The sequence below is a fragment of the Cricetulus griseus genome, chromosome 7 (assembly GCF_003668045.3).
Source record: "Cricetulus griseus strain 17A/GY chromosome 7, alternate assembly CriGri-PICRH-1.0, whole genome shotgun sequence".
In the NCBI taxonomy this organism is placed as follows: Eukaryota; Metazoa; Chordata; class Mammalia; order Rodentia; family Cricetidae; genus Cricetulus; species Cricetulus griseus.
The window spans coordinates 93,625,578-93,647,323 of NC_048600.1; the positions used below are offsets into that span (position 1 = coordinate 93,625,578).

The window sequence follows — 21,746 nt, forward strand, 5'->3', positions numbered from 1 at the left end:
TCTTTACTGAGCATTTGTATTGTTTTTTTGATCACTTGAGATGGATCTTAAACTGCTATGTCAGCCACCAGCACTGCTCAGTTTAGTGAATAGTGCTAGAACATGACAGTTGGTGCCTGGCTCTGAATTGTCGCCAGCATGAGAGACATGAGAATAGGAAGCTGTGTTTGCCTCCGTTTTTGTGTGTTTAGAACATTTTTACAGCTTTCTTAGGACATAGGTGGATGTAGGTGCTTCACTTTGGACACCATATGTAGGTGGATTTTTCTGTCCTGCCAATAGCTGCCCAAATAACCACACAGAGACTTCTTACTAATTATAAATGCTTGGCTGATAGCTGAGGCTTGTTTTTAACTAAATCTTCTAACTTAAATTAACCAATTTCTATTAAACTATGTACTGCCCCAAGGATCATTTACCTCGTACGTACTTTCCATCTTGCTTGCTCTGCATCTCATGGCATCTCCTCGATTTTAGACTCCATCCTTCTTCCCAGTGTCTTCCTAGTCTGGCTCTCCCTCCCAATCTCATCCTGCCCAGCTATAAGCCAGATAACTCTTTTGTTAACCAATGAGAGTAATACATATTTACAGTGTACAAAGATTGTTCCAGAGCAATGCATACTTTACCATTGAGCCCTGCCTCCATCCTGGTGATGTTATATTTCTTTTGAAGTTAGCAAGAAGGTTGGGCATGATGACATACACCTTTAATCCCAACATTCAGGAGACAGAGCAGATGGAGCTCTGTGATTTTGATGCCATCTACAACTGCATAATGAAAGTCTGATTCAAAAGGAGAGAGAATATTGATATAACTATGCATTTTTATTGTGTGTTCATAAATAATCTTGCATATGTAATATGCATATTTATGTGGTTTTTGTTTTGTTTTTCTAGATAGGCTTTCTCTGTGTAACAGTGCTGGCTGATTTGTGGACCAGGCTGACCTTGAACTCACAGAGATCCACCAGCCTGTGCCTCCCAAGTGCTGGGATTAAAGGTGTGCCCCACCACCACCTGGTTATTTATGTGTATTTTATAATGTGTTCCTGATATATTTATTGTTCTAGGAGTTGGTATTACTCTCTAATAGATGTTATGAATAATTTTTCATATTAATAATACTGATGGGGACTGATGGAGAATCTTTTTGGGGTACTTGTTTTCTTGTTTTTTTTCAAGACAGGGTTAATCTGTGTAACAGCTCTGGCTGTCCTGGAATCTACCTTGTAGAACAGGCTGGTCTTGAACTCATAGAGATCTGCTTGCGTCTGCCTTCTGAGTGCTGGAATTACAGGCATGTTCTACCACAACTGGGAAATTTTGTTTTGTTTTTTGAAGCATGATTTCTTTGAATAGCTTTTGCTGTCCTAGAACTCACTCTGTAAACCATGCTGGCCTTGAACTTAGAGATCCACTTGCTTCTACCTCCTGAATGCTTAAAGGTGTGCACCATCTCTGCCCGAATGGGAAATCTTTTTGTCAGTGCTCATGATAGACTGGTGGTATACCTCTGAGCTACATCCTAGGCCCTGTTTTCTTTTTCTTTCTTTCTTTCTTTTAAGATTTATTTATTTATGATGTATACAATGTCCTGCCTGCATGTATGTATGCAGGCCAGAAGAAGGCTCCAGATCTCATTATAGATGGTTATGAGCCACCATGTGGTTGCTTGGAATTGAACTCAAGACCTTTGGAAGAGCAGCCAGAAAGGAAGAGCAGCCAGTCCTCTTAACCTCTGAGCCATCTCTCCAGTCCCCTATGCCCTATTTTCATTGTTGTTGTTTTATTTTGAAACTGCATCTGGCTTTAGAGCCCAGCCTGACTCAGAATTCCTGAGTACTGGGAGTATAGGAGTGTTTATTATTATTATTATTATTATTATTATTATTATTATTATTGGTTTTTCAAGACAGGGTTTCACTGTGTAACACCCTCAACTGACCTGGAACTCACTTTATAGACCAGGTTGGCCTGGAACTCACTGAGAACCATCTGCCTCTGTCTCTGCCTCCCAAATGCTGGGATTAAAGGCATGTGCCATCAATGCCTGGCCTATTTTTCAATTCTGTAGTATTCCATTGTGTGCCTATACTATGTTTTTTTAACCCATTATAATTGATAACATTTAATTTATTTCCCTTGTTGTTTTGTGGTGTGTGTCTGTGGTGTGTATGTGTGTGCTTGTGGTGCTGGGATTGAATTTATGGCCCTGGACATGCAAAGCAAACAATCTATCACTATGCTACATTCCCCAGAATTTTTGCTACTTATACAATACTATAGCAAACATGGTTTGACATATGTTTGCATAGTCATGCAGTTATTTCCTTGTAGTAGATTCTTAGATGCAAACTGTAGGTCAGACAGCACTCAGGTGAGGAAGGTGCTCATTGGGTGAAAGTGCCTGGCTGTCTGAGTTCAAATCCAGGAGCAGATGATGGGAGGGGAGAACTGACTCTTGAAGGTTGGCCTCTGACTTTCACGTGTGTACCGTGGCACACATGTACCACGCAACAACAATAGTATTCACATCGACATTTTAACAGATAAGACCAAGTTTCCCTCTAGAGATGTTCTGTAGAACTTTCCTTGGTGATGACGTATTTTGTGTATGCCCTGTCTGGGTCTCATAGCTTGCTAGTGAGCACTTGGCATGAAGCCAAGTGTAACTAAGAATGGAATTTTTAAATTGTGTTTAAAAATTTTGTGGATTCGCTGTGGCTCCTGCAGGTGTGGGGGGCTTGGAATCATCATGTCTCTGGTCAAGATCTCTTTTTGGTATCATTTGGTGCTCCACCATGTGTCAGAGCCCAAGGATCAGGCACCGAGAATGTGTGTGTCAGGGGTGCTCTGAGCCCCCGCTACTGCTTCTATCTGGCTGTTTATTTCACGCCTGGTTGATTTACTCTAGGCATGTTTCTGTGGTTAAAACATGAGAAAAGTTCAAAGTGAAAGGTTTCTAGACCAGACTCCAGCTCAGAGGGGCCAGTGTGACTAGGCAGGAGGAGGAGGATGAGTGTAGGCAATCAGTAGGACAGCTGTGCCTTTGGCTATTAGAACAACCCAAGGCTATATATTGGGGGATTCTTTGTATTAAAGGCACCTATTGCCATCAGTATCTTGAGAATCGTCTTTCTCTCTTCTAGGGTAAAACCCCAAAGGCTGTCATCAACATCAAGGACTTGAATGCCACCTTCCAGACAGAGAAGATAGGACATCCCCATGGGCTGCAGATCACCTACAGGAGAGAGGGCCACACCAGGAATCTCTTTGTGTATCATGACAGTGGGAAGGTGAGATGGCTCAAGTGGCTTCTGCAGTCTCCAGCATGGCATCCGCCCTTTGGGCTCTGCTCACTACTTCTACCCCACAGTTCATCATGTGCTTGCTCAGCAGCCCCTGAGACCGGCTGCTGCTGCTGCTGCTTGCCTTAGTCTGTTTCCACTTTGTAATAAGAGATCTGAGGACAGTAGAATGGGATGTAGTAGATGAACCTTCCAGGTGCTGAGAACAAAGCCTAGCAAGGCATAGTCATCAGTGAGGGAAAAGGTAGCAAAGGGGGCCATAGCTAGAAATGGCAAATCCAATGGTTGTGGCATCACACACCAGGCCCCAGCACTCAGGAGGCAAAGTCTGGTAGATCTCTGTGAGCTTGAGGCCAGCCTGCTCTGCAGAGTGAATTCTAGGCAAGTCAGGACTGCATAGCGAGACAACAACAACAACAACAACAACACACACACACACACACACACACACACACACACACCAAACAAACAATGAAGAAATGGCAAGTCCAGGTAGGCCTGAGATTGTGATTTGGGAGAAAGAGTGGATAGATTGGGCCAGGGCTTTCTTTCCACATGCCACACACTGGACCGAAGTTACCTAAGACCTTGTGAGTCTTGTGGCTGGAAGAATGGCTCAGTGAAGCATTTGTTGCTTTTGTAGAGGACCTAGGTTCAGTTCCCAACACCCACATGGTGGTTCACAACTGTCTGTAACTTCAGTTTCAGGGCAACCAATGCCTTCTTCTGGCCTCTGTGGGCACAAGGCACTTGTCTATGGTGCACAGACATACATGCAGGCAAAATACTTTTACACATTAAATAAAAGCAAAGAATTATTTTAAGAAAATTATTTTATGTATGAGGTGTTTTTGCCTGCAATTCTGTCTGTGTATCATGTACGTGCCTTGTGCTCACGGAGGCTAGGGTGAGGTATCTGATTCCCCTGGAACACAAATTACAAATAGTTGTAAGGTACCATGTGGTTGCTGGCAGTCAAACCTGGGTCCTCGGGAAGAACAGCAAGTGTGCTTAACTGCTGAGCCATCTGTGCAGCCTCCAAATAAATAGATAAAAGGACTAGTCTTAAGACACTCAGACCCTCTCAATTAGAAACTTTAACAGAGTCTTGGGTGATTAGAACATACAATAATGCTTGAGAACCATTATGTTTTTATAATACCAGAGGTTGGCAGGCTGAAGCAGGAAGATCATGGGTTTGAGGTCAAATTAGACTACATAGCAAGACTGGGACATAGGTCCAGTCAGAGGAGGGCAGTCAGGCAAAAGGGTATGTGTGAGAGTGAATTGGGTCAGATCATCAGCACAGTCAGTGATGGGACAGGGTGGAGATGCCAAGTGGACATGGCAGAAGCACTGGCTGACATTTTGGGATCATTTAACTTTGCTAGACGTGCTCTTGGTGGCTGTTAAGCCTTTTTTGTTTTTTGTTTTTTTGTTTTTGGATACAGGGTTTCTCTGTGTAGCTTTGGAGCCTGTCCTGGCACTCAATCCATAGACCAGGCTGGCCTCAAACTTACAGAGATCCTCCTGCTTCTGCCTCCCTAGTGCTGGGATTAAAGGCATGCACCACCACCACCACCGGCTAACTTTCATTTCATTAGAGACAGGATTTCTTTCTGTAGGTCTGGCTGTCCTGAAACTCAATCTAGACCTGGCTGGCCTCGAACTTGCAGAGATCTGCCTGCCTCTGCCTCCTGAGTGCTAGGGTTAAAGGCTTGTTTTCTATTTTCAATGCTGGGAACTTAGCCATGTGCATACTGAGTACCATTTTTTCTGGGGTGGCCCCACTTATGTAATACCTAAGACCCAAGACCTTTTGTGTTTAATGTTTTACTTTTCTTTCTTTTTTCAGGAGGACTTATGTTTTACTATGTAGCCCAACTGGTTTTGAACTTGGAGCAATCTTCCTGCCTCAGCCCTCCTCCTGCTGAGATTATAGACATAGGCCAACATACCCTGCCGAGAAAGCCCTTAACAAACACCAGGACAGGAGAGCTCATATATCCTGGGAGAGAGAACCTAGCTGATAAATCCTGTCCTACCTCTGTATTGGTCCAGCTGCTATAGTTAAGTCAGGGTGGGAATTTTAGGTGTGAGGTTGAGGATTGGGCCAGCAATTATCAGAGAAGAAAGGCTGGGATGGGAGCCAAATGCCTGAGAATCTATCCCAACATCTAAACTAACGTATGTAAGGAATGGACTGTTGTAGGTAAAAGAGGGGGAAGGCAGGAGGGAGGAGGGCATGAGGTGGTGTGAGTGTGGGTAGTGAGTGAGGTGTGCACCATCTTACTCTGTGTTTCATTTTGTTATTTTATGTATGTAGGTATTTTGCCTGTGTGTATTATCTCTAAACCATATGCATGCACTGTCTGTGGAGGTCAGAAGAGGGAATCCCCAGGAACTGGAGTTACAGATGGTTGTGCGCTGCCATACCAGTGCTGGGAATCAATCCCAGGTCTTTGCAAGGACAGTGCTCTCAATCACTGAGCCGTCTCTCCAACCCCTTGCTCTGTATTGACACTACCAATTGTCTTGGTACAAGTTTTCTTCTTGTTTGTTTGCTTATTTGAAACAGGGTTTCACTATGTAGCCCTGGCTGTCTTGGAACTCACTATGTGGACTATGCTGGCTTCAAATGAATATAGATTTGAAGTGCCTGCTGAGTGCTGGGATTAAAGGTGTATCTACCATGCCCGCCTCAGTATAAGCTCTCAATGAAAATTCATTTAGGAAAGAAAGAAAAAAGAGAGAAAGAAAGAAAGAAAGAAAGAAAGAAAGAAAGAAAGAAAGAAAGAAAGAAAAAGAATAAGTGTGGTGAAACACACATAATTCTAGTACTTGGGAGGTAGAGGTAGGAGGCTCACAATCAGGTTCAAGTATGGACTACATGGCAAGACCCTGTATCAAAAATAGCAATAAAAGGGCTGGAGAGATGGCTCAGAGGTTAAGAGCACCGGCTGCTCTTCCAGAGGTCCTGAGTTCAATTCTCAGCAACCACATGGCAGCTCACAACCATCCATTATGAGATCTGGTGCCCTCTTCTGGTGTGCAGATACACATGGAAGCAGAATGTTGTATACATAATAAATAAATCTTTAAAAACAATCAAAATAAAATAAAAAGGTATAGTGATGCACACCTGCAATCCCAGTGGTGGGAGGAAGAGGCAGGAGGATCAACAGTTCAAGGCTAGCCTCTGCTACTTAGCAACAAGACGAGCTTGAGACTGTACCTCAAAAAACAAAAAGCAAACAAACAAAAAAGTAAAAAGGCTCTGGCGATACAGATCAGTTATAAAGGGCTTCCCTAGATACTGTAAAAAGCAGAGGCTGGAAAGATGTCTCAGGAGTTAAGAGCACTTGCTATTCTTACAGAGGACCTGAGTTCAGTTTCCAGCACTCACATGGTAGCTTACAGCTGCTTATAACTTCAGTTACAGGGAATCCAAGGCTCTCTTCTGTCCTCTGCAGGCAACACACACATACACACACATGCACACATGTAGGTATTCACACATACACATAAAGTGAAAGCATGGAGGTAGACTGAAGAAAGGAGAAAGGATGTCTGATTGGAGAGCAGCTGAGAACTCCAGGCGAGATGATGTTGCCCCGTGATTATGTAGGATGTAGTCTCTCACCGTGGCAATGTAAAATTCCATCCAGTTGTGGCCCATGTGCATTCCAGGTCCTGAGCATCTCTGATGGAGGAGCTTCTCCATATGCAATCCCCCCCCAACCCAAAGAAGTGTGTGCATCTTAGGGTGAAGGGGTGTAGTCTCAGCCCACTCCACACCATTGAGTCTCCTATTAGCAATCCAGGGGATCCTCACAAACTTTAGGAAGTGAACTAAACCGTTTTGTGCAGCTCACACTGGTCTTTTTTCGTGGCTGGGAGCTCTTCCTGTCTGTGACTTCCGACTAGCTTAGGGCAGTCCCCTGGGCTCTGACATCACCCTCTCCAGATGTCTCTAAACAGGACTGCGTGATGTGTCTACTGATGTGTTTGCTGAACACGTGTGTGTCTTTGTAACCCTGATACCTCGAGCCCTGCCACTCGGGCCCTCACACATCCACCCATCTCACCACTGTGTATACTTTGAATTTTCCCTGGCAGGAGATAGTGGATTGGTTCAATGCTCTCCGTGCAGCCCGCCTGCAATACCTAAAACTGGCCTTCCCTGATCTCCCAGAGTCTGAGGTGAGCTAAATGTGGGCCTAGCTTCTGGGTCTCCCATCCCCTCCCCTTTCCTCTTCCTGTCTCCTGACCCCTAAAATACTCAGGGGCTAGACCAGGTTTATTGTAGGTAAAGCCCAGGGAGACTGGAGGATAACAAGTCTCTGCAAGGTCAAAGGTCTCAGCCTTCAAACATCTTTCTGACCTCACCCATATGCAAATGGGCACCACATACTGTATGCACAGTGTTTTTTGACCCATTTTATCTCATAACCCCTTCTATACAGTAATTACTCAGACCAGGCAATTGGGCTGGGTGATTATTCCTGTTAAGTGAGTAATGGAACGAACCCTTCCCTTCCCCAGTGTATGCTGTGGTGCCCTGCCCTTGGGAAGGTGTTGGGGTCCTCATTATTACTGGGGTGCATTTGCCTGTGGTGGTAAAGGTAACAGTAAACTGAGAACTTCGTTTTGATTGTCTCAGACATCTGGGACCTCTATCTATTTCCCCAGTCTTGTTGAGGGACACTGGAATGACATGGAGCAGAGGATGATGTTTTAAGTCAGGAGGTCTAGGCCTCATGGATGCCTGGTCACTGATATGCTATGTGACCCCTACAGATCTTGATGCCTTTCTGAGCATGGGTCATATTAGGAAGATGGAGGCTGGTCCCTTTACCTAGGAGGTTCTACAATTGAGGATATGGTTTGCTCCTTTTTTTTTTTTTTTTTTTTTTTGTGGTGGTGGTATTTGTTTGAGGCATAGTCTTAGTGTGTAGCCCAGTCCGTCCTGGAACTCACAGAGATCCACCTGCCTCGGCCTCCTGAGTGCTAGGATTAAAGGTGCTCGACACAGACACCGTGCCAGCCTTGAGGACATTTAAGCTTCCTGTTAAAAGGACTTAATTAAGTGATAGGAACAAAGGGACCATGCTGATCCTTGAGTCTGCCTTTCTTTCTTTTTGACAGAATCTTTTATAACTGAAGCTGGCTTAGAACTCACTGTGCAACTGACGATGATCTTGAACTCCTCACCCTCCTCCCTCTACCTCCCAATACTGATATTACAAGCCCAGTCACCACACCCTGAAATCCTGAACTTTCCTTTTCTTGAGGCTTTCTGTCTTTCTCTTTCTTCCTTCCTTTCACTTTCTTTCTTTCTTTCTTTCTTTCTTTCTTTCTTTCTTTCTTCCTTCCTTCCTTCCTTCCTTCCTTTCTCCCTTTTCTTTTCTTTCTGTCTTTCTTTTTCTTTCTTCCTTTCTTTCTTTTTAAAGTTTTTGACATATATTTATTCTTTGTGTGCACTAAGTCATCTTACCAGCCTTAATTCTGTGTGTGTGTGTGTGTGTGTGTGTGTGTGTGTGTATACACCTGGAGGCCAGAAGTCAGCCTCATGTGTCATTCCTTAGCTGCCACCCACCTTTATTTTCTCAAGACAATAATCCCTCTTCATTGGCTTGGGCTTTCCCATTAGGCTAGGATGACTGGCCAGAGAGCCCCAAGGATCCTCCTGTCCGGTGCTGACGTTACTGCACTGCACTCACGGCCATGCTCAGGTTTTGTTGTTTTTTTGTTTGTTTGTTTGTTTGTTTCGTTTTGGTTTTGGTGTTTTTTGTTTTGGGGTTTTTTCCTTTTTTTGTTTTTTTTTTGTTTTGTGTTTGTTTGTTTGTTTGTTTTTTGCAACAGGGTTTCTCTGTGGCTTTGGAGGCTGTCCTGGAACTAGCTCTTGTAGACCAGGCTGGTCTCAAACTCACAAGAGATCTGCCTGCCTCTGGCTCCTGAGTGCTGGGACTAAAGGCGTGCGCCACCACCGCCCGGAGTCCATGCTCATTTTTTAATGTGGGTACTGTTGCTCAAAATTGGGTGGGTCCTCATACTGGCATGGCAAGCATTTTACCCACGGGGACCATCTCCTCAGCCTGATCCTGGAGTTTCTCGGTCTCCTCCGTTAGACCTTAATTGAAAGCCTAAATGTTCCTCAATTCCCAGCATTTACAGGGAGCTGGGTGTCTGGGAGAGGGATGACTTCAGGCCCAGTGATGTACCCATTTAGCAGTTCCCAGGCACGGTTCCAGCAAGGCTAAGGGCCAGGCCTCAAAGCTGAAGTTGCTGTGCTTAGTCAGCACCCAGAACTGGTTGCTGCTGGCTCAGTGAAAAGTGCAGGGTGCTGACTGCTGACCCAGGAGAGGGGAGGGTATGGAGCAGGTGCTCAGCCTTGTTTAATCTGGCTTCCTGTGTTTGCTAAACTGTGTGGAGGAAGTTAGTCTTTGACCAGTGCTCTCCATGCTCCCTTGTCTCCTTCATCAACCACAGTCGTACCTGCCCTGCCTGCTCCTCTTTCTTGCCTTCCCTATGTTTAGTGTGGTGCCTGGGCTTAAGAAATTGGTGCTGGAAACCCAGGAAGTCTTTGCAGAGATGTAATCCTCTCATCTGAAATGCACTGTGGCTCAATAGCAGAGGGCTTGCCTAGTTTGGGTTAGACCTTGAGTCCCATTCTCAGCACTGGAGAGAAAGAAGCTGGGCTTGGTGGTCTGCCCCACCCCCGAATCACTTTGGGGGCTGAGGTGCTAAAAGTCTGAGGCCAGCCTGGGCCACACAGTGAGTTCAAAATCAGGCCAGCTTGGGATACAGAAAACATGTTGAGGGTAGAAGAAGGAAAAAAAGGAGGCATGGAGGGAGGGAATGAAAAGAGAAGTGTGCCAGGTGGTGGCGCACACCTTTGGTCCCAGCACTCACTCGAGAGGCAAAGGCAGGTGGATCTCTGTGAGTTTGAGGCCAACCTGTTCTATATAGCTAGTTCCAGGACAGCTAGGGAAACCCTGTCACAAAAAAAAAAAAAAAGAAAGAAAAGAAAAAGAAAAAGAGAAGTGCATGTAGACCCTGGAGTCAGAGAGCCTAGTGTGCTGCCCAGTAAATGACATCATCTTTGAGCTTCAGAATGCTCAACTGTCATGTCACCATGGCCTGATGCCACCTGTCAGACTACCATGAAAATAGTGAGCCAATGTCTAAAGTATAGTGATGAGTACTCCAGTCAGGTGGTTTCCTTTGTTTCTCTTGTCCAGCTAGGCCTGTGCTACCTCAAATTCAGAGTTTAGAACAGTGGAGGGCCCTATAATCTCCAAACAGAAAAAATTCCTATAGAATGTATTTGAGGAGAAATGGAGTAGTCTAGTGTAGATTTTAATTTGGGGCCTCAACTTCTCTCTCTTGCTTCCTGTTGTGATTCCCCATATCCCACCTCAGTTTTACCCCTGTAACTCCAGGGACCCTACTGTTTTACTGCCATTGGAAGCTCTGGATTTGTCCATTTCCCCTCTCCTCACTTCTGAGAAACACAGGAAGTCATGATCAATCTGTGGGAGCTTCTTTCTCCAAGCATAGGAAAGCAGGCTGTGAGGGCTGTTGGAGGTCACAGTTGGAAATGTACCCCCAGAGACAGAAGTCTTACCAAGGTAACAGCTGGCTGAGGCCAGAAGTGGTGCTAAGATTCTAATCGCCTAACACCCAGTCCAGAGCTTTCTCTATTTGTCCTTCCTGCCGTTGCCTCTTCATGGCCTGTGCCAGAATCTGGGAGCAGGTCCCAGCTGGCATGATGGGGAGTCTGGTCAAAGGGCTCTGCCATATTTATATAGTGTGATGGTACACAGGGCTGCTGCCTGTCAGCCCCGAGTGTGAGTCCCACCTCTTCATTCTATCAGCCACGTGACTTCAGCAAAGTGTCTGCTCACATCTCTGTGGCCTGGTTTCTTAGTGAGTAAGGCAAGGCTTATGAACTCTACTACCCAGTGTGGTAGGGAATTGTACCCAGAGCCTGTTGCGGCAGACAGGCTCTCCCCATCCCCTTCTTCTTTTTGGTTTTTTTAGATAAGGTTTCTCTATGTAGCCCTAGATATCTTGGAACTCACTCTGTAGACCAGGCAGGCCTCAAACTCAGAGATCTGCCTGCTTCTCTGCTTCTCCCAGGGACTGGAATTAAAGGCAATTGCCACCTGCCTGTTGACAAGTGGGTCTCTTGCAACCTTGCCTGAAGGAAGGAAGGAAGAAGGGAAGGAAGGAAGGAAGCACTTAAATCATGACTGGGCCATGCTGGAAAACTCTACAGACACATCAGGGGCCCTTTGACTGGCTTTGATGAACTATTTGTATTATATCCAGCACACACTCCAAATATAACCCATCATCCATGTGTATACTCCCTTCTCCACTCCAAACTTTTGTCCCAGGCCAGAGTTCACTCTGGAACCTGAAAGCTCTGGGTGTGAGTAGGGAATCAGCCTTGTCTCTCCCTGCAGCTCGTGCCTCTCATCACCAGGAACTACCTCAAACAAGGCTTCATGGAGAAGACTGGTCCCAAGGTACATTTTCTGGGCTATTTAACATGGTCCTGTCCCAACCCCCAATAAAGCAGAAAGGTGTGGGTGGAGGTGGGAGGGAGGGCTGAAAAGAGAGGGAAAGGAAGAGTACCAGTATTTGTGAGTTTCTGTGTTGAAGGACTGAGTAGAGACTAGGAGTTGACTGATGTGTGATCCTCCACATTGCTCTAATGTCTGTTGAAAAGTTTTATACCTCTATGAGCCTGTCTGCTGAAGCAGCAATCTGAATTAGATCAAATCAACCCAAATGAGAAGAAAGCCCATGTTTAATGGATAAAACACTCCTGGATGATTTTCCAACCCCCCTCCCCCTCAGAGAGGAGTTGGAAAAGGGAGACCAGGAATCTGTTTTCTGGGGGACAGTTTAAATACCCTGTGGGAGTGGTCTTGAGCATTTCTGGGGGAGGGGTCATCATTTGGTGGGCTTTCTGAGATGTAGCAGATTTTGGAGATAGTGGAGGGATTGGGGTGGCACTTTCCACCAGAGCAGTTGTGTACCACCCTGTCATGTTCATTGTGTCTGTCACCATTAGACTTTAGCTAATCCTGGGAAAGCAATGCTGAAAAGGAGTTCCCTAGTGAGACGGTTTTGAGACAATGTTTCTGAATCCAGGAGACAGGGATAGTTTGAAAAAGCATGGCAAAGTATTCTTTCTCCTCCCAGTCTGGCTCCTCAGTGACTAAGCCCACCCCCTTCACCACAGCCTGTGCCTTCACACTTATCTAAGGAGGAAGAGGAGCTGCCCCTGAGGGGAGGAGCCTGGGGTTTCCTGTGAACCAGACAAGGGTTGCACAAACCCAGATTTTTAGGAGGCTGAGTCAGAAGAATGAAAGCTATCTTGGCCTACATAACAAATTCAAAGTCAGTCTGCACCCCCTCCAATCTCAAAATAAAAAAAAATTTAATAAGGTGGGATAGGGTGCGATGTGTACTTCAAGGTAAAGGGCTTGCCTAACATGCATTAAGGTCAGGTTCAACGCAAAAGCACAATTATAATGTGTTACAGGATGCTTTTTACGAGGACCCTGAAAGGTGTTGGAGTGAAAGAAAACCTTAGGAGCCAGGCTGTGGTGGCTCACACCTTTAATCCCAGCTCTTGGGAGGCAGGTGGATCTCTGAGTCGGAGGCCAGCCTGGTCTGCAGAATGAGGTCCAAGATAGCCAAGACAATGCAGAGAAACTATGTCTCAAAAAAAAAAAAAAAAAGGAGGAGGAGAAGGAGGAAGAAGGGGAGGAGGAGGAGAAGGAGAAAGAAGAAGGGGGGAGAAGGAGGAGCAGGAAGAGGAGGAAAGGAAGGAAGGAAGGAAGGAAGGAAGGAAGGAAGGAAGGAAGGAATGAAGGAAGGAAGAAAGGGAGGAAGGAAGAGAAAAGAAAGCCTCAGGAGTTGAAAACTTAATCAAATGGTATACAGGCTCCTTCCCACAGAAGCCAGGCACAGTCCCTGTGTTTTGCCTCAAGCCTTTCACTCCCCTGACCTAGGTTACAGTTGAACCAGAAGCCAGTACTTTCAACTTTGTGAGCAGGAGCCACTTCTGACTTCCCTGGCTTCCTTTTTCTGGCAGCCTGAGAAAGAGGGAAGTACCTCTTTCACTCCCAAGCAGCACCTGGCAGTGCAAAGCAAAGCCAAGGGTAGTGGGTGGAGAGGGGCTGGGCTGAGCCTTCAGAGTCTGAGCGAGTGCTGGCTCTGTGGTGTACTTCTTTAATTCCAGCATTCCCGGGGGTAGAAGCTGAGTGATTCCTGTGAGTTCCAGAACACCCAGGACTACACAGTGAGACCCTGTCTCAAAACAAACAAACAAACAAACAAACCAGAGTCTGAGTAGGTGTTCAGACCAGCAGACCCCAGAACCAGTTTGGCTGGACTCCAGCCCCAGCCCTGCGGGTAATGGGAGAGCATGCGTTCCCAGGATCTAGCCCCAGGGAGAAGCTGTGGTGTCTGATTGCAGAAGCCGGGCTGGAGAACCAGTGTGATGACCTCTTCTCTAAACTGGCTCTGACTTTTGTGTCTGCCTTCGCCATGTGTGATAAGAGGTTCCTCCTTTTGCAGCAGAGAGAACCCTTCAAGAAAAGATGGTTTGCCCTGGATCCCCTGGAGCGAAGGCTGCTGTATTACAAGAACCCCTTGGTACGAGCCATTCCTGATCCCCTCTTAGCATGTTCCCAGTCAGGTGGTCTAATACAGAAAGACCATCTCTTAGACTCCCAGGACAGAGGAACCAGTGACAGGAAAGCCTGTACCCTTGCTTCTCACCTGTGCCTCTGCTTCTCACTCAGCTCCATTCAGGATGCCCAGAGCTGACAACTGTGGTGAAAGTAAGGTGTAGGCAACTACTACTGCCTTGTAAGGCAGTAAGGAGGTCTGGAGTGGAGTGGTTAGGGCTGTGGGGCTCAGGAACCAGTTTGGCTGGACACTGGGCTCTAGTCTCAGCCCTGCCATTGTAGAGCCATGCCCTGGGCTGGGTATGCACTTAGCTTTCTATGCTGCATTTCCTTTCTTACCAAAATATTGGCTTAGCATGAATGCCTTGCTCAGAAGTGGCCATGATGAGTATACATGTTGCTAACATGTAAACCACTTGAGCTGGGCCTGGGGGTACCAGCCTGTAATCCCAGCTACTGGGGAAGTTGAGACAGTTGGATTGCAAATTCAGACTCCCTGGGCTTCAGAAGAAGTTCAAGGCCAACCTGTGTAATTTAGTGAGACCTTGTCTCAAAAATTAAAGAGAGGGGCCAGGGCTAGGCTCAGCAGTAGAGGGATTGCCTAGCATGTTTCAGACTCTATGCTCAGTCCCCAGTGCCTAAAACAAAGCAAAAACAAACAAAAAAACCCAAAAACAAAACAAAACAAAAACCCAGCCTTTGAGTTCCCAGTGCCTGGTGTATTCTCTGTATGCTAGTGTCTTCAGCAGATTCGAGTGCAATATACTTTGGGTTTAAATGTTTCAGATTAGAAGTCTGGCAATGACATGAACATCTCTTTACTAAGCCTGACTTTGGGAATGGCAGGGCTGGAAGGGCCCCTTTGCCCCAGAACAGCCTCTGATGACCACATGCCTTCCACTTGCAGGATGCTTTTGAGCAGGGCCAGGTTTTACTGGGAAGAAATGGGCAGGGATATGAAGTATGCGAAGACCTGCCCAAGGGCACCCGAGGGAATCGCTGGAAGGCTGGACTCACTGTCATCACTCCAGAGCGGAAATTCATCTTTACCTGCCCTAGTGAGAAGGAGCAGAGAGAATGGCTGGAGAGTCTGCGGGATGTCCTATCCAGTCCCTTGTCACCCCTCCAACTCCTCAGTGAGAATCGGGGCTGGGGGGTGGGCCTGGGGGCTCTTTTCAGTGAGGGCAGAAAAGGGCTCTTTCACTGTGGTCCGGGAAGGGCCTGACTCAGTGTTTTGCGTTACCCTTAACTTCCGGCCAGAGAAAAGCACACACATTGCACATTATTGCCAGAAAGTCCCCTCTGCACCAAGTTCCTCTATGCAGCTGTCCTCATGAGCTTCAGGAGGAGTCTGGCCCTAGCAGAACTGTGGAGACAGGCTCTGCCCAGCTGTTCAGATTCCCCACACCCTTGTCCTTTTTCTCATAAGAAAATGCTGGCCTGGTATCCTTAGCAGAGGTCACCCTGCCAGGCACCTCCTAGGATTCTGGATTCCTCCCCACCCAGAGGGGAGGCTATTTTTAGTGTTCTCCCTTTCCTTAACCCTCTCTTTTGTCTGTCTCCCTCCCCTGTTCCTCCTCTTCACCCCACATGTGTCACAAGGAGACTGTTCCCATCTGTTGACAACTCTGTGAAAAGCAGAGATGTGCTGAGCTAAGGAGGAAAAATCTGGCCCAGGGCCGAGCTTCTGGGGCATAAAGGAAAAGTTCTTGTGTTTGGAAAAGTACAGACTAAACAGGTGACCCCAACAACCCCTGGGGGGAGCCCTTGTGTCTTGCTAGACTCACCAGTATAAACACAACTGTTACATCCTGGCATGGTAGCTAATGCATGCCTTTAGTCCCAGGTAGCTAGTGCATGCCTTTAGTCCCAGTAATTGAGAGGCAGAAGCAAGCAGAACTCTGTGAGTTCTAAGCCAGCCTGGTCTACATAGTGAGTTCTAGGACAGCTGGGGATACTTAGTGAGACCCTGTCTCAAAACAAAAAAAACAAAACAAAACAAAACAAAAAGCAAAAACAAACAAACAAAAACCCCACTATCCACAACTTCAGCACTGCTCTCTGTTCTCTGTGGGCCTGCTCTGTGTCTCTGCCCCTGCCTTCCTTTCCCTTTTTACCTGTGTGTCTGTCTCCCATCTACCTCCTTCAGTCTTTTTTTTTTTTTTTCTGTTTTATTCTCCTTTAAAGTTTCTTTCTGCTTTCAGTGCTGTTCTGGCTCCCTGTGTCATCACACACTTCTCCCCTTGGCTATTCCTTTCTTCCAGCAGAACAGTGCTAGCATGGCCACCTTCCCCAGACCTCTTGTTTCCTTTGCAGATGCATCAGCACAGAGTGGCTGTGGCCTCAGGTGACCCATCTCAGAACTGACTGGCCACTGAGCACTTAAAATCCTGGAGAAATGTTCACCTCTGCCCTGGTTGTCCAGAGGAAGCCCCTGAGGCCAGAAGCTGCCCCGTCAGTGAACTCTGTCAAGACTGAGGGTGTGGTTTATCTTGTGGCTCCCATCATCCTTCCAGCAAACAGTTTTCAGTCTTAGGGAGCTGGTACCAAGAAGAATTTAGCTCTCCAAGCTCAGAAGTCCTGAGACTTTCTCATATCTGCACTGAGAGCTGGGTGTGGTGGAGCATGTCTGTCATGAGGCAGAAGTGCCATGAGTTCAGTGCCAGCCTGGACCATACACGGAGTTCAAGTCCAACCTAAATTACATAGCAAGACCTTGTCTCAAAAAACAAAGGAAGCAAACAAACAACAACAAAAACTACAGAGAATGGGTGGAGACACTGCACTAAAAAAAGCACCCTTGAAAGGTAGTGGTGGCACACACCTTTCATCCCAGCACTCAGAAAGCAGAGGCAGGCAGATCTCTGTGAGTTCAAGACCAGTCTGGTCTACAGAGTGAGTTCCAGGACAGCCTCCAAAGCTACACAGAGAAACCCTGTCTCAAAAAAAAAAAAAAAAAAAGCACCCTCAGCATCAAGATTGTACAAGTAGAAAAACCGTAAAAGTTTAATGTGAACCTAAATATGAAGAAATAATCAGACATTCAAAAATTACATGTTGCTATACAACTAGCCTGGACTTTTCAAATATAATATTAAAAAATAAAATTGGCAGGACATGGTGATGCATGCCTTTAGGCCCATGCACCCATCAGGCAGAGGAAGGTGGATCTCTGTGAGTTTGAGGCTAGCCTGGTTTATATATCAAGTTCCAGGAGAGTCCAGGATATACAAAGAGAATTTGTTTCAAAAAAACTGAGGGGAAGTCTGGAGAGATGGCTCAGTGGTTAAGAGCACTGGCTGCTCTTCCAGAGTACCCAGAATTCAATTCCCAGCACCCACATGGCAGCTTACAACTAACTGTCTGTAATTCCAAGATCTGACACCCTCACACAGACATACATGCAGGCAAAACACCAATGTACTTAAAATAGTAAATTAAAAAAGAGAAGCTGGGGTTGGAGAGATGGCTCAGGAGTTAAGAACACTGGCTGCTCTTCCAGAGGACCTGTGTTTAATTCCCAGCACCTTCATGGTAACTCACAACTGTAATTCCAGTTCCAGAGAACCTGACACCCTCACACCAATACACATAAAATAAAATGATTTTTAAAAAAGAAGCCACTGTAAAGGACATAATTGATGTTGCAGAAATTAGGACCTGGATAGTGTTCCTGTTCTTAGGGGATGCGTGCTGAAGTAAAGTGTAAACGATGTCTGTGGCCAACTTTTAAATGGTTCAGCTAAAAGAAAAAATCAGTATATGTAGACATGTACACAAGTAGTATGCACATATGTGCACATCTCTATCTATGTACACAGAGCACACCACTAATGAATCTAGATGAAGCATAGATGGGCATTTATTTTCATACTTGTGAACATTTTACACGGATTTGAGTTTTCATATTAAAAAGTTGATAAATCACCCAGTCTTGGCAATGGTTTTCTTTCAAGAATCCAATATCCCTGAAGCTGGGCATGCTGGGTACATCTGCAGACTCAAGCACTCAAGGAGGTTCTGCAGGGCCACTTGAGCCGGGAGTCTGAGAACACCGTTGGCAACTGGCTAAGATATTGTCCCAAAGTTCCTGGGAGCAGTGGAAGGCTGTGTATTTGTGTTCTGCCAGGAATAGTGGTGACCAAAGGGAGGTACTGGGGTAAAAGCCTTTACCAAACCAGAACAGATAGAAAAAGATGAAATAAAATGATGTGCCGGGCGTTGGTGGCACACGCCTTTAATCCCAGCACTGGGGAGGCAGAGGCAGGAGGATCTCTGTGAGTTCGAGGCCAGCCTAGTCTACAAGAGCTAGTTCCAGGACAGTCTCCAAAGCCACAGAGAAACCCTGCCTCGAAAAAACCAAAAAAAAAAAAATAAGATGATGCAAAAGAGACAGAGATGCTGGGCATTGGTGGCACACACCTTTAATCCCAGCAGTGGGAGGCAGAGGCAGGTGGATCTCTGTGAGTTCGAGGCCAACCTGGTCTACAAGAGCTAGTTCCAGGACAGGCTCCAAAGCCACAGAGAAACCCTGCCTCAGAAAAACAAAACAAAAGAGACAGAGACGTGGAGAAATCTCAGAGAACTCCTTTGCTGCCCAAGGGAAGGGGGTTCCTGCATAACACCTAAGGGGAGGTATTTGATTGAATCTCCTGTGCTGGTTGTGTATGCTTCAATCATTAGCACTTAAATAAACAAAATAATTAGTTTTTATTTTTTTCCACAAGAGGACTGGAGAGACAGCTCAGTGTTTAAGAGCACTTGCTGCACTGATAGAGGACTCTAGTTCCTGGCACCCACAGGGAGAGATGGCTTAGTGGTTAAGAACACTGATTGCTCTTGCAGAGGACCTGGGTTCAATTCCCAGTACCCACATGGCAGCTCACAACTGTCTGTAACTCTTGTTCCAGGGGATCTGATACCAGTGCACATAAAGTAAAAGTTAAGTAAATTAAGAAAAGAAAAGTTTCAGCCAGGCGGTGGTGGCGCAAACCTTTAATCCCAGCACTGGGCCTGGTCTACAAGAGCTAGTTCCAGGACAGCCTCCAAAGCCACAGGGAAACGTTGTCAACCCCCCCCCACCACCAAAAAAAGAAAAGTTTCTTGGAGAACTCCATTTTTGTGCACATTTGAGAAGAAACAAACCGAGATAATGAGAAGATGATGCCCCCTTCATTATCACGGCAGATGAAAGAAAACGGGCCGAGGAGTAATCTTGAAAACACAAGAAAAGTCACTTCACTATTTGCCTTAATTTTATATTTAAAAAGAGGAAGTCGGTAAGTTGGATGGCTCAGCAGTTAGGAGCACTTTCTGTTCTCCCAGAGGGTTTGAATTCCCAGCAGCCACATCTGCCAGCTCACCAGTACCTGGGACTTCAACTCCAGGGGGATCTATCCTCTCTGGTCTCCATGAGCACACACATGTGCACAGGTTTAAAAATTAAGTTTAACCTTTTTTAAAAAAGAAGAAAATAGGAGGAAGCTGTACTGATTGATGAAACTCAATGTAAATTACATGTATTTGATCACTAGGCAGGCTCGAGCGGGTGGTCCCTGCTGTAGCCGGCAGGGGCAGCAAGGAGCAAAGTGCTTAGGCTGCAATGAGAGTGGTAAGTGGCAACCAGGCATTTGAAAGGAAGAGGGAGCAGGGAAGCCTTCTTCCTCTTCCCTCTCCAGAAAGTGACATTAAAGTTGAAAATTTCCAAACTGTGTAGAGGTTAATCAAAGGGAAGGGGTAAGAAAAATAATTCAAGTTGAGGAAAGAAAATGCTCAAAGGCCGCAAGCTAGGAAAAGAACACTTAAAGAATTTTATATTGAAAGACTTAAAAAATTAGCAAAGAAATATAGCCCAGATAAGGAAACTCTCCAAACTGAATGTAGGGCAGTCTAACCCAGAAACTAAGGCCACTACTATGACTTAGTGCCTGGAATTTACCAGCTTACAAGGTTATAAGATAACTGGGTATCAAGAATTCCCAGATGGTCACCCTCCCCGAGGGGTCATGGAGAAAACAGATTGCCCCACTGGCCAATAATGTGTCAATAATGCGTCAATAATTAACAATTAAGGGTCCCTATGAAACAAAGAGATAGCTACCATTTGCTCAGGCAAGATAAACGTATCATGAGGTCTGCAGGTTTTACAACTGGTGGGTCAGGAGGCCATCTGATTCCCAGTCCTCTCCTCAAGACAAAGGGCCTCTTAGAAACCCATGACTCTGGTCACGTACTCAACGAACAGAGAGTCGAGGCCCCTCCCTAAGCTTGTGGTTTTTGCCTTTAAAAACACCTGTGCCTGGGGGACAGGACTGCTCTCTAGCCTGCATGCTGAGAGAGCCCGTTTGTACAAATGTCCATCTTTCATTAAAGCCTCTTGCTGTTTGCATCAAGTTTCCGCCTCCTCGTGGTGATTGGGGTGGCCGCAGTCCTGGGAAAAGATTCTGGAGGCCTGAGTTTCCATGTTTGGTGGCTTGTTGTTTCTTCTTATTTCAGGGAAAATGCAGAGATGTACTGGATGTTCTCCCATCCAACAGACTGAGATGTAAATATATATACATGAATATATATATATATTATTCATGTATATATATATATATATATATATATATATATATTCATAGAGTCTCATGTAGCTCAGGCTGGCCTTGTTTTGTTTCTTTGTTTTTGAGACAGGGTCTCTATGTAGCCCTGTCTGTTCTTGAACTCACTGTGTAGAGCAGTCTGGCCTCAAACTTACAGAAATCTACCTGTCTGCCTCCTATGTGCTGGGATTACAGAGAAGTGCCTTCATGTCTGGTGAGATTCTCTGAATTGACTGTACTTTCTTTGAATTCCCCCAAAGAAGCAGCAGCACAAAAATTCTGGATGTCTCTTTGCAGAATAAAGCTCCCGAGGGAAGTGAGTCCTCTCTAGCTACTAAAACTCTTTGGATACATCTACTGCATACCTGCTAGAGCAGTTGTTCTCAACCTGTGGGTCTCAATACCTATCTCCAAAAAACCTTTTTGTTATGATTTATAATAGTACCAAAATCCCAGTTATGAAGTAGTGACGAAAAGAATTTTATGGTGGGGGGTCACTACAATAAGAGGAACTGTATGAAAAGGTTGCAGCATTAGGAAGGTTGAGGACCACTGTAGAGCATGCATTAAGAGACACTCATCTGCCTATGCCACCCCTATGTGCTCCTAGGAGGGTCTATGTGGCTAAGTTCTGGGATAGGGAAATGAGTAAAGGCATGGCTTCCATACTGAAGGAACTCACCACCCAAAGGGGCAGTAAATAAGCAGTCATACCACTGATTACAAGGGAGAGGGTATCTAGGTGGGTGTTTCCCTCAGAGCAGCAGAGGAGGACTGACAAGAAATCTCAGTGAGATATAGCACATGGTCTGGCTTGGCTCCTAACCTCTCTGGATCTCTCTGTCTTGGTTTCTGAAGCTACCTCTCTGTCTTTATTTTATTATTTTCTTTTTAAGCGGAGCAAATGTATTTTTTTGTTTTGTTTTAAGGAACAATGAGGCGAGAACTTCCAAGAGTAGAAGTGGCCTCCAAGGCATAAATACTGTTTTCCCCCTTTGGGTTAGGTAGTTAGTTATTATTATTGTGTACCTGCGTGCATGTGCGAGGGAGTGTGTGTCACAGCATACTTGTTGTGAGAAGCAATCCTTTGCATCTTTCTGTGGATTCCAGGATCCAATTCATGTGTCAGGCTTGCAT

At 45.7% G+C, this 21,746-nt stretch overlaps 1 protein-coding gene across 1 annotated transcript in view; it reads left to right on the forward strand.

Moving 5' to 3' along the window:
* Positions 1 to 16,876, forward strand: part of Adap2 (ArfGAP with dual PH domains 2) — a 28,382-nt gene extending 11,506 nt beyond the window's left edge. Inside the window, exons 6-11 of the mRNA XM_027426523.2 lie at positions 3,152 to 3,298; positions 7,430 to 7,513; positions 11,785 to 11,847; positions 13,913 to 13,990; positions 14,933 to 15,161; positions 16,342 to 16,876. Of these exons, the coding sequence (XP_027282324.1) occupies positions 3,152 to 3,298; positions 7,430 to 7,513; positions 11,785 to 11,847; positions 13,913 to 13,990; positions 14,933 to 15,161; positions 16,342 to 16,376 (636 nt within the window). The 3' untranslated portion in view covers positions 16,377 to 16,876. The remainder of the gene's footprint in view (positions 1 to 3,151; positions 3,299 to 7,429; positions 7,514 to 11,784; positions 11,848 to 13,912; positions 13,991 to 14,932; positions 15,162 to 16,341) is intronic.
* Positions 16,877 to 21,746: the final 4,870 nt, after the last annotated feature.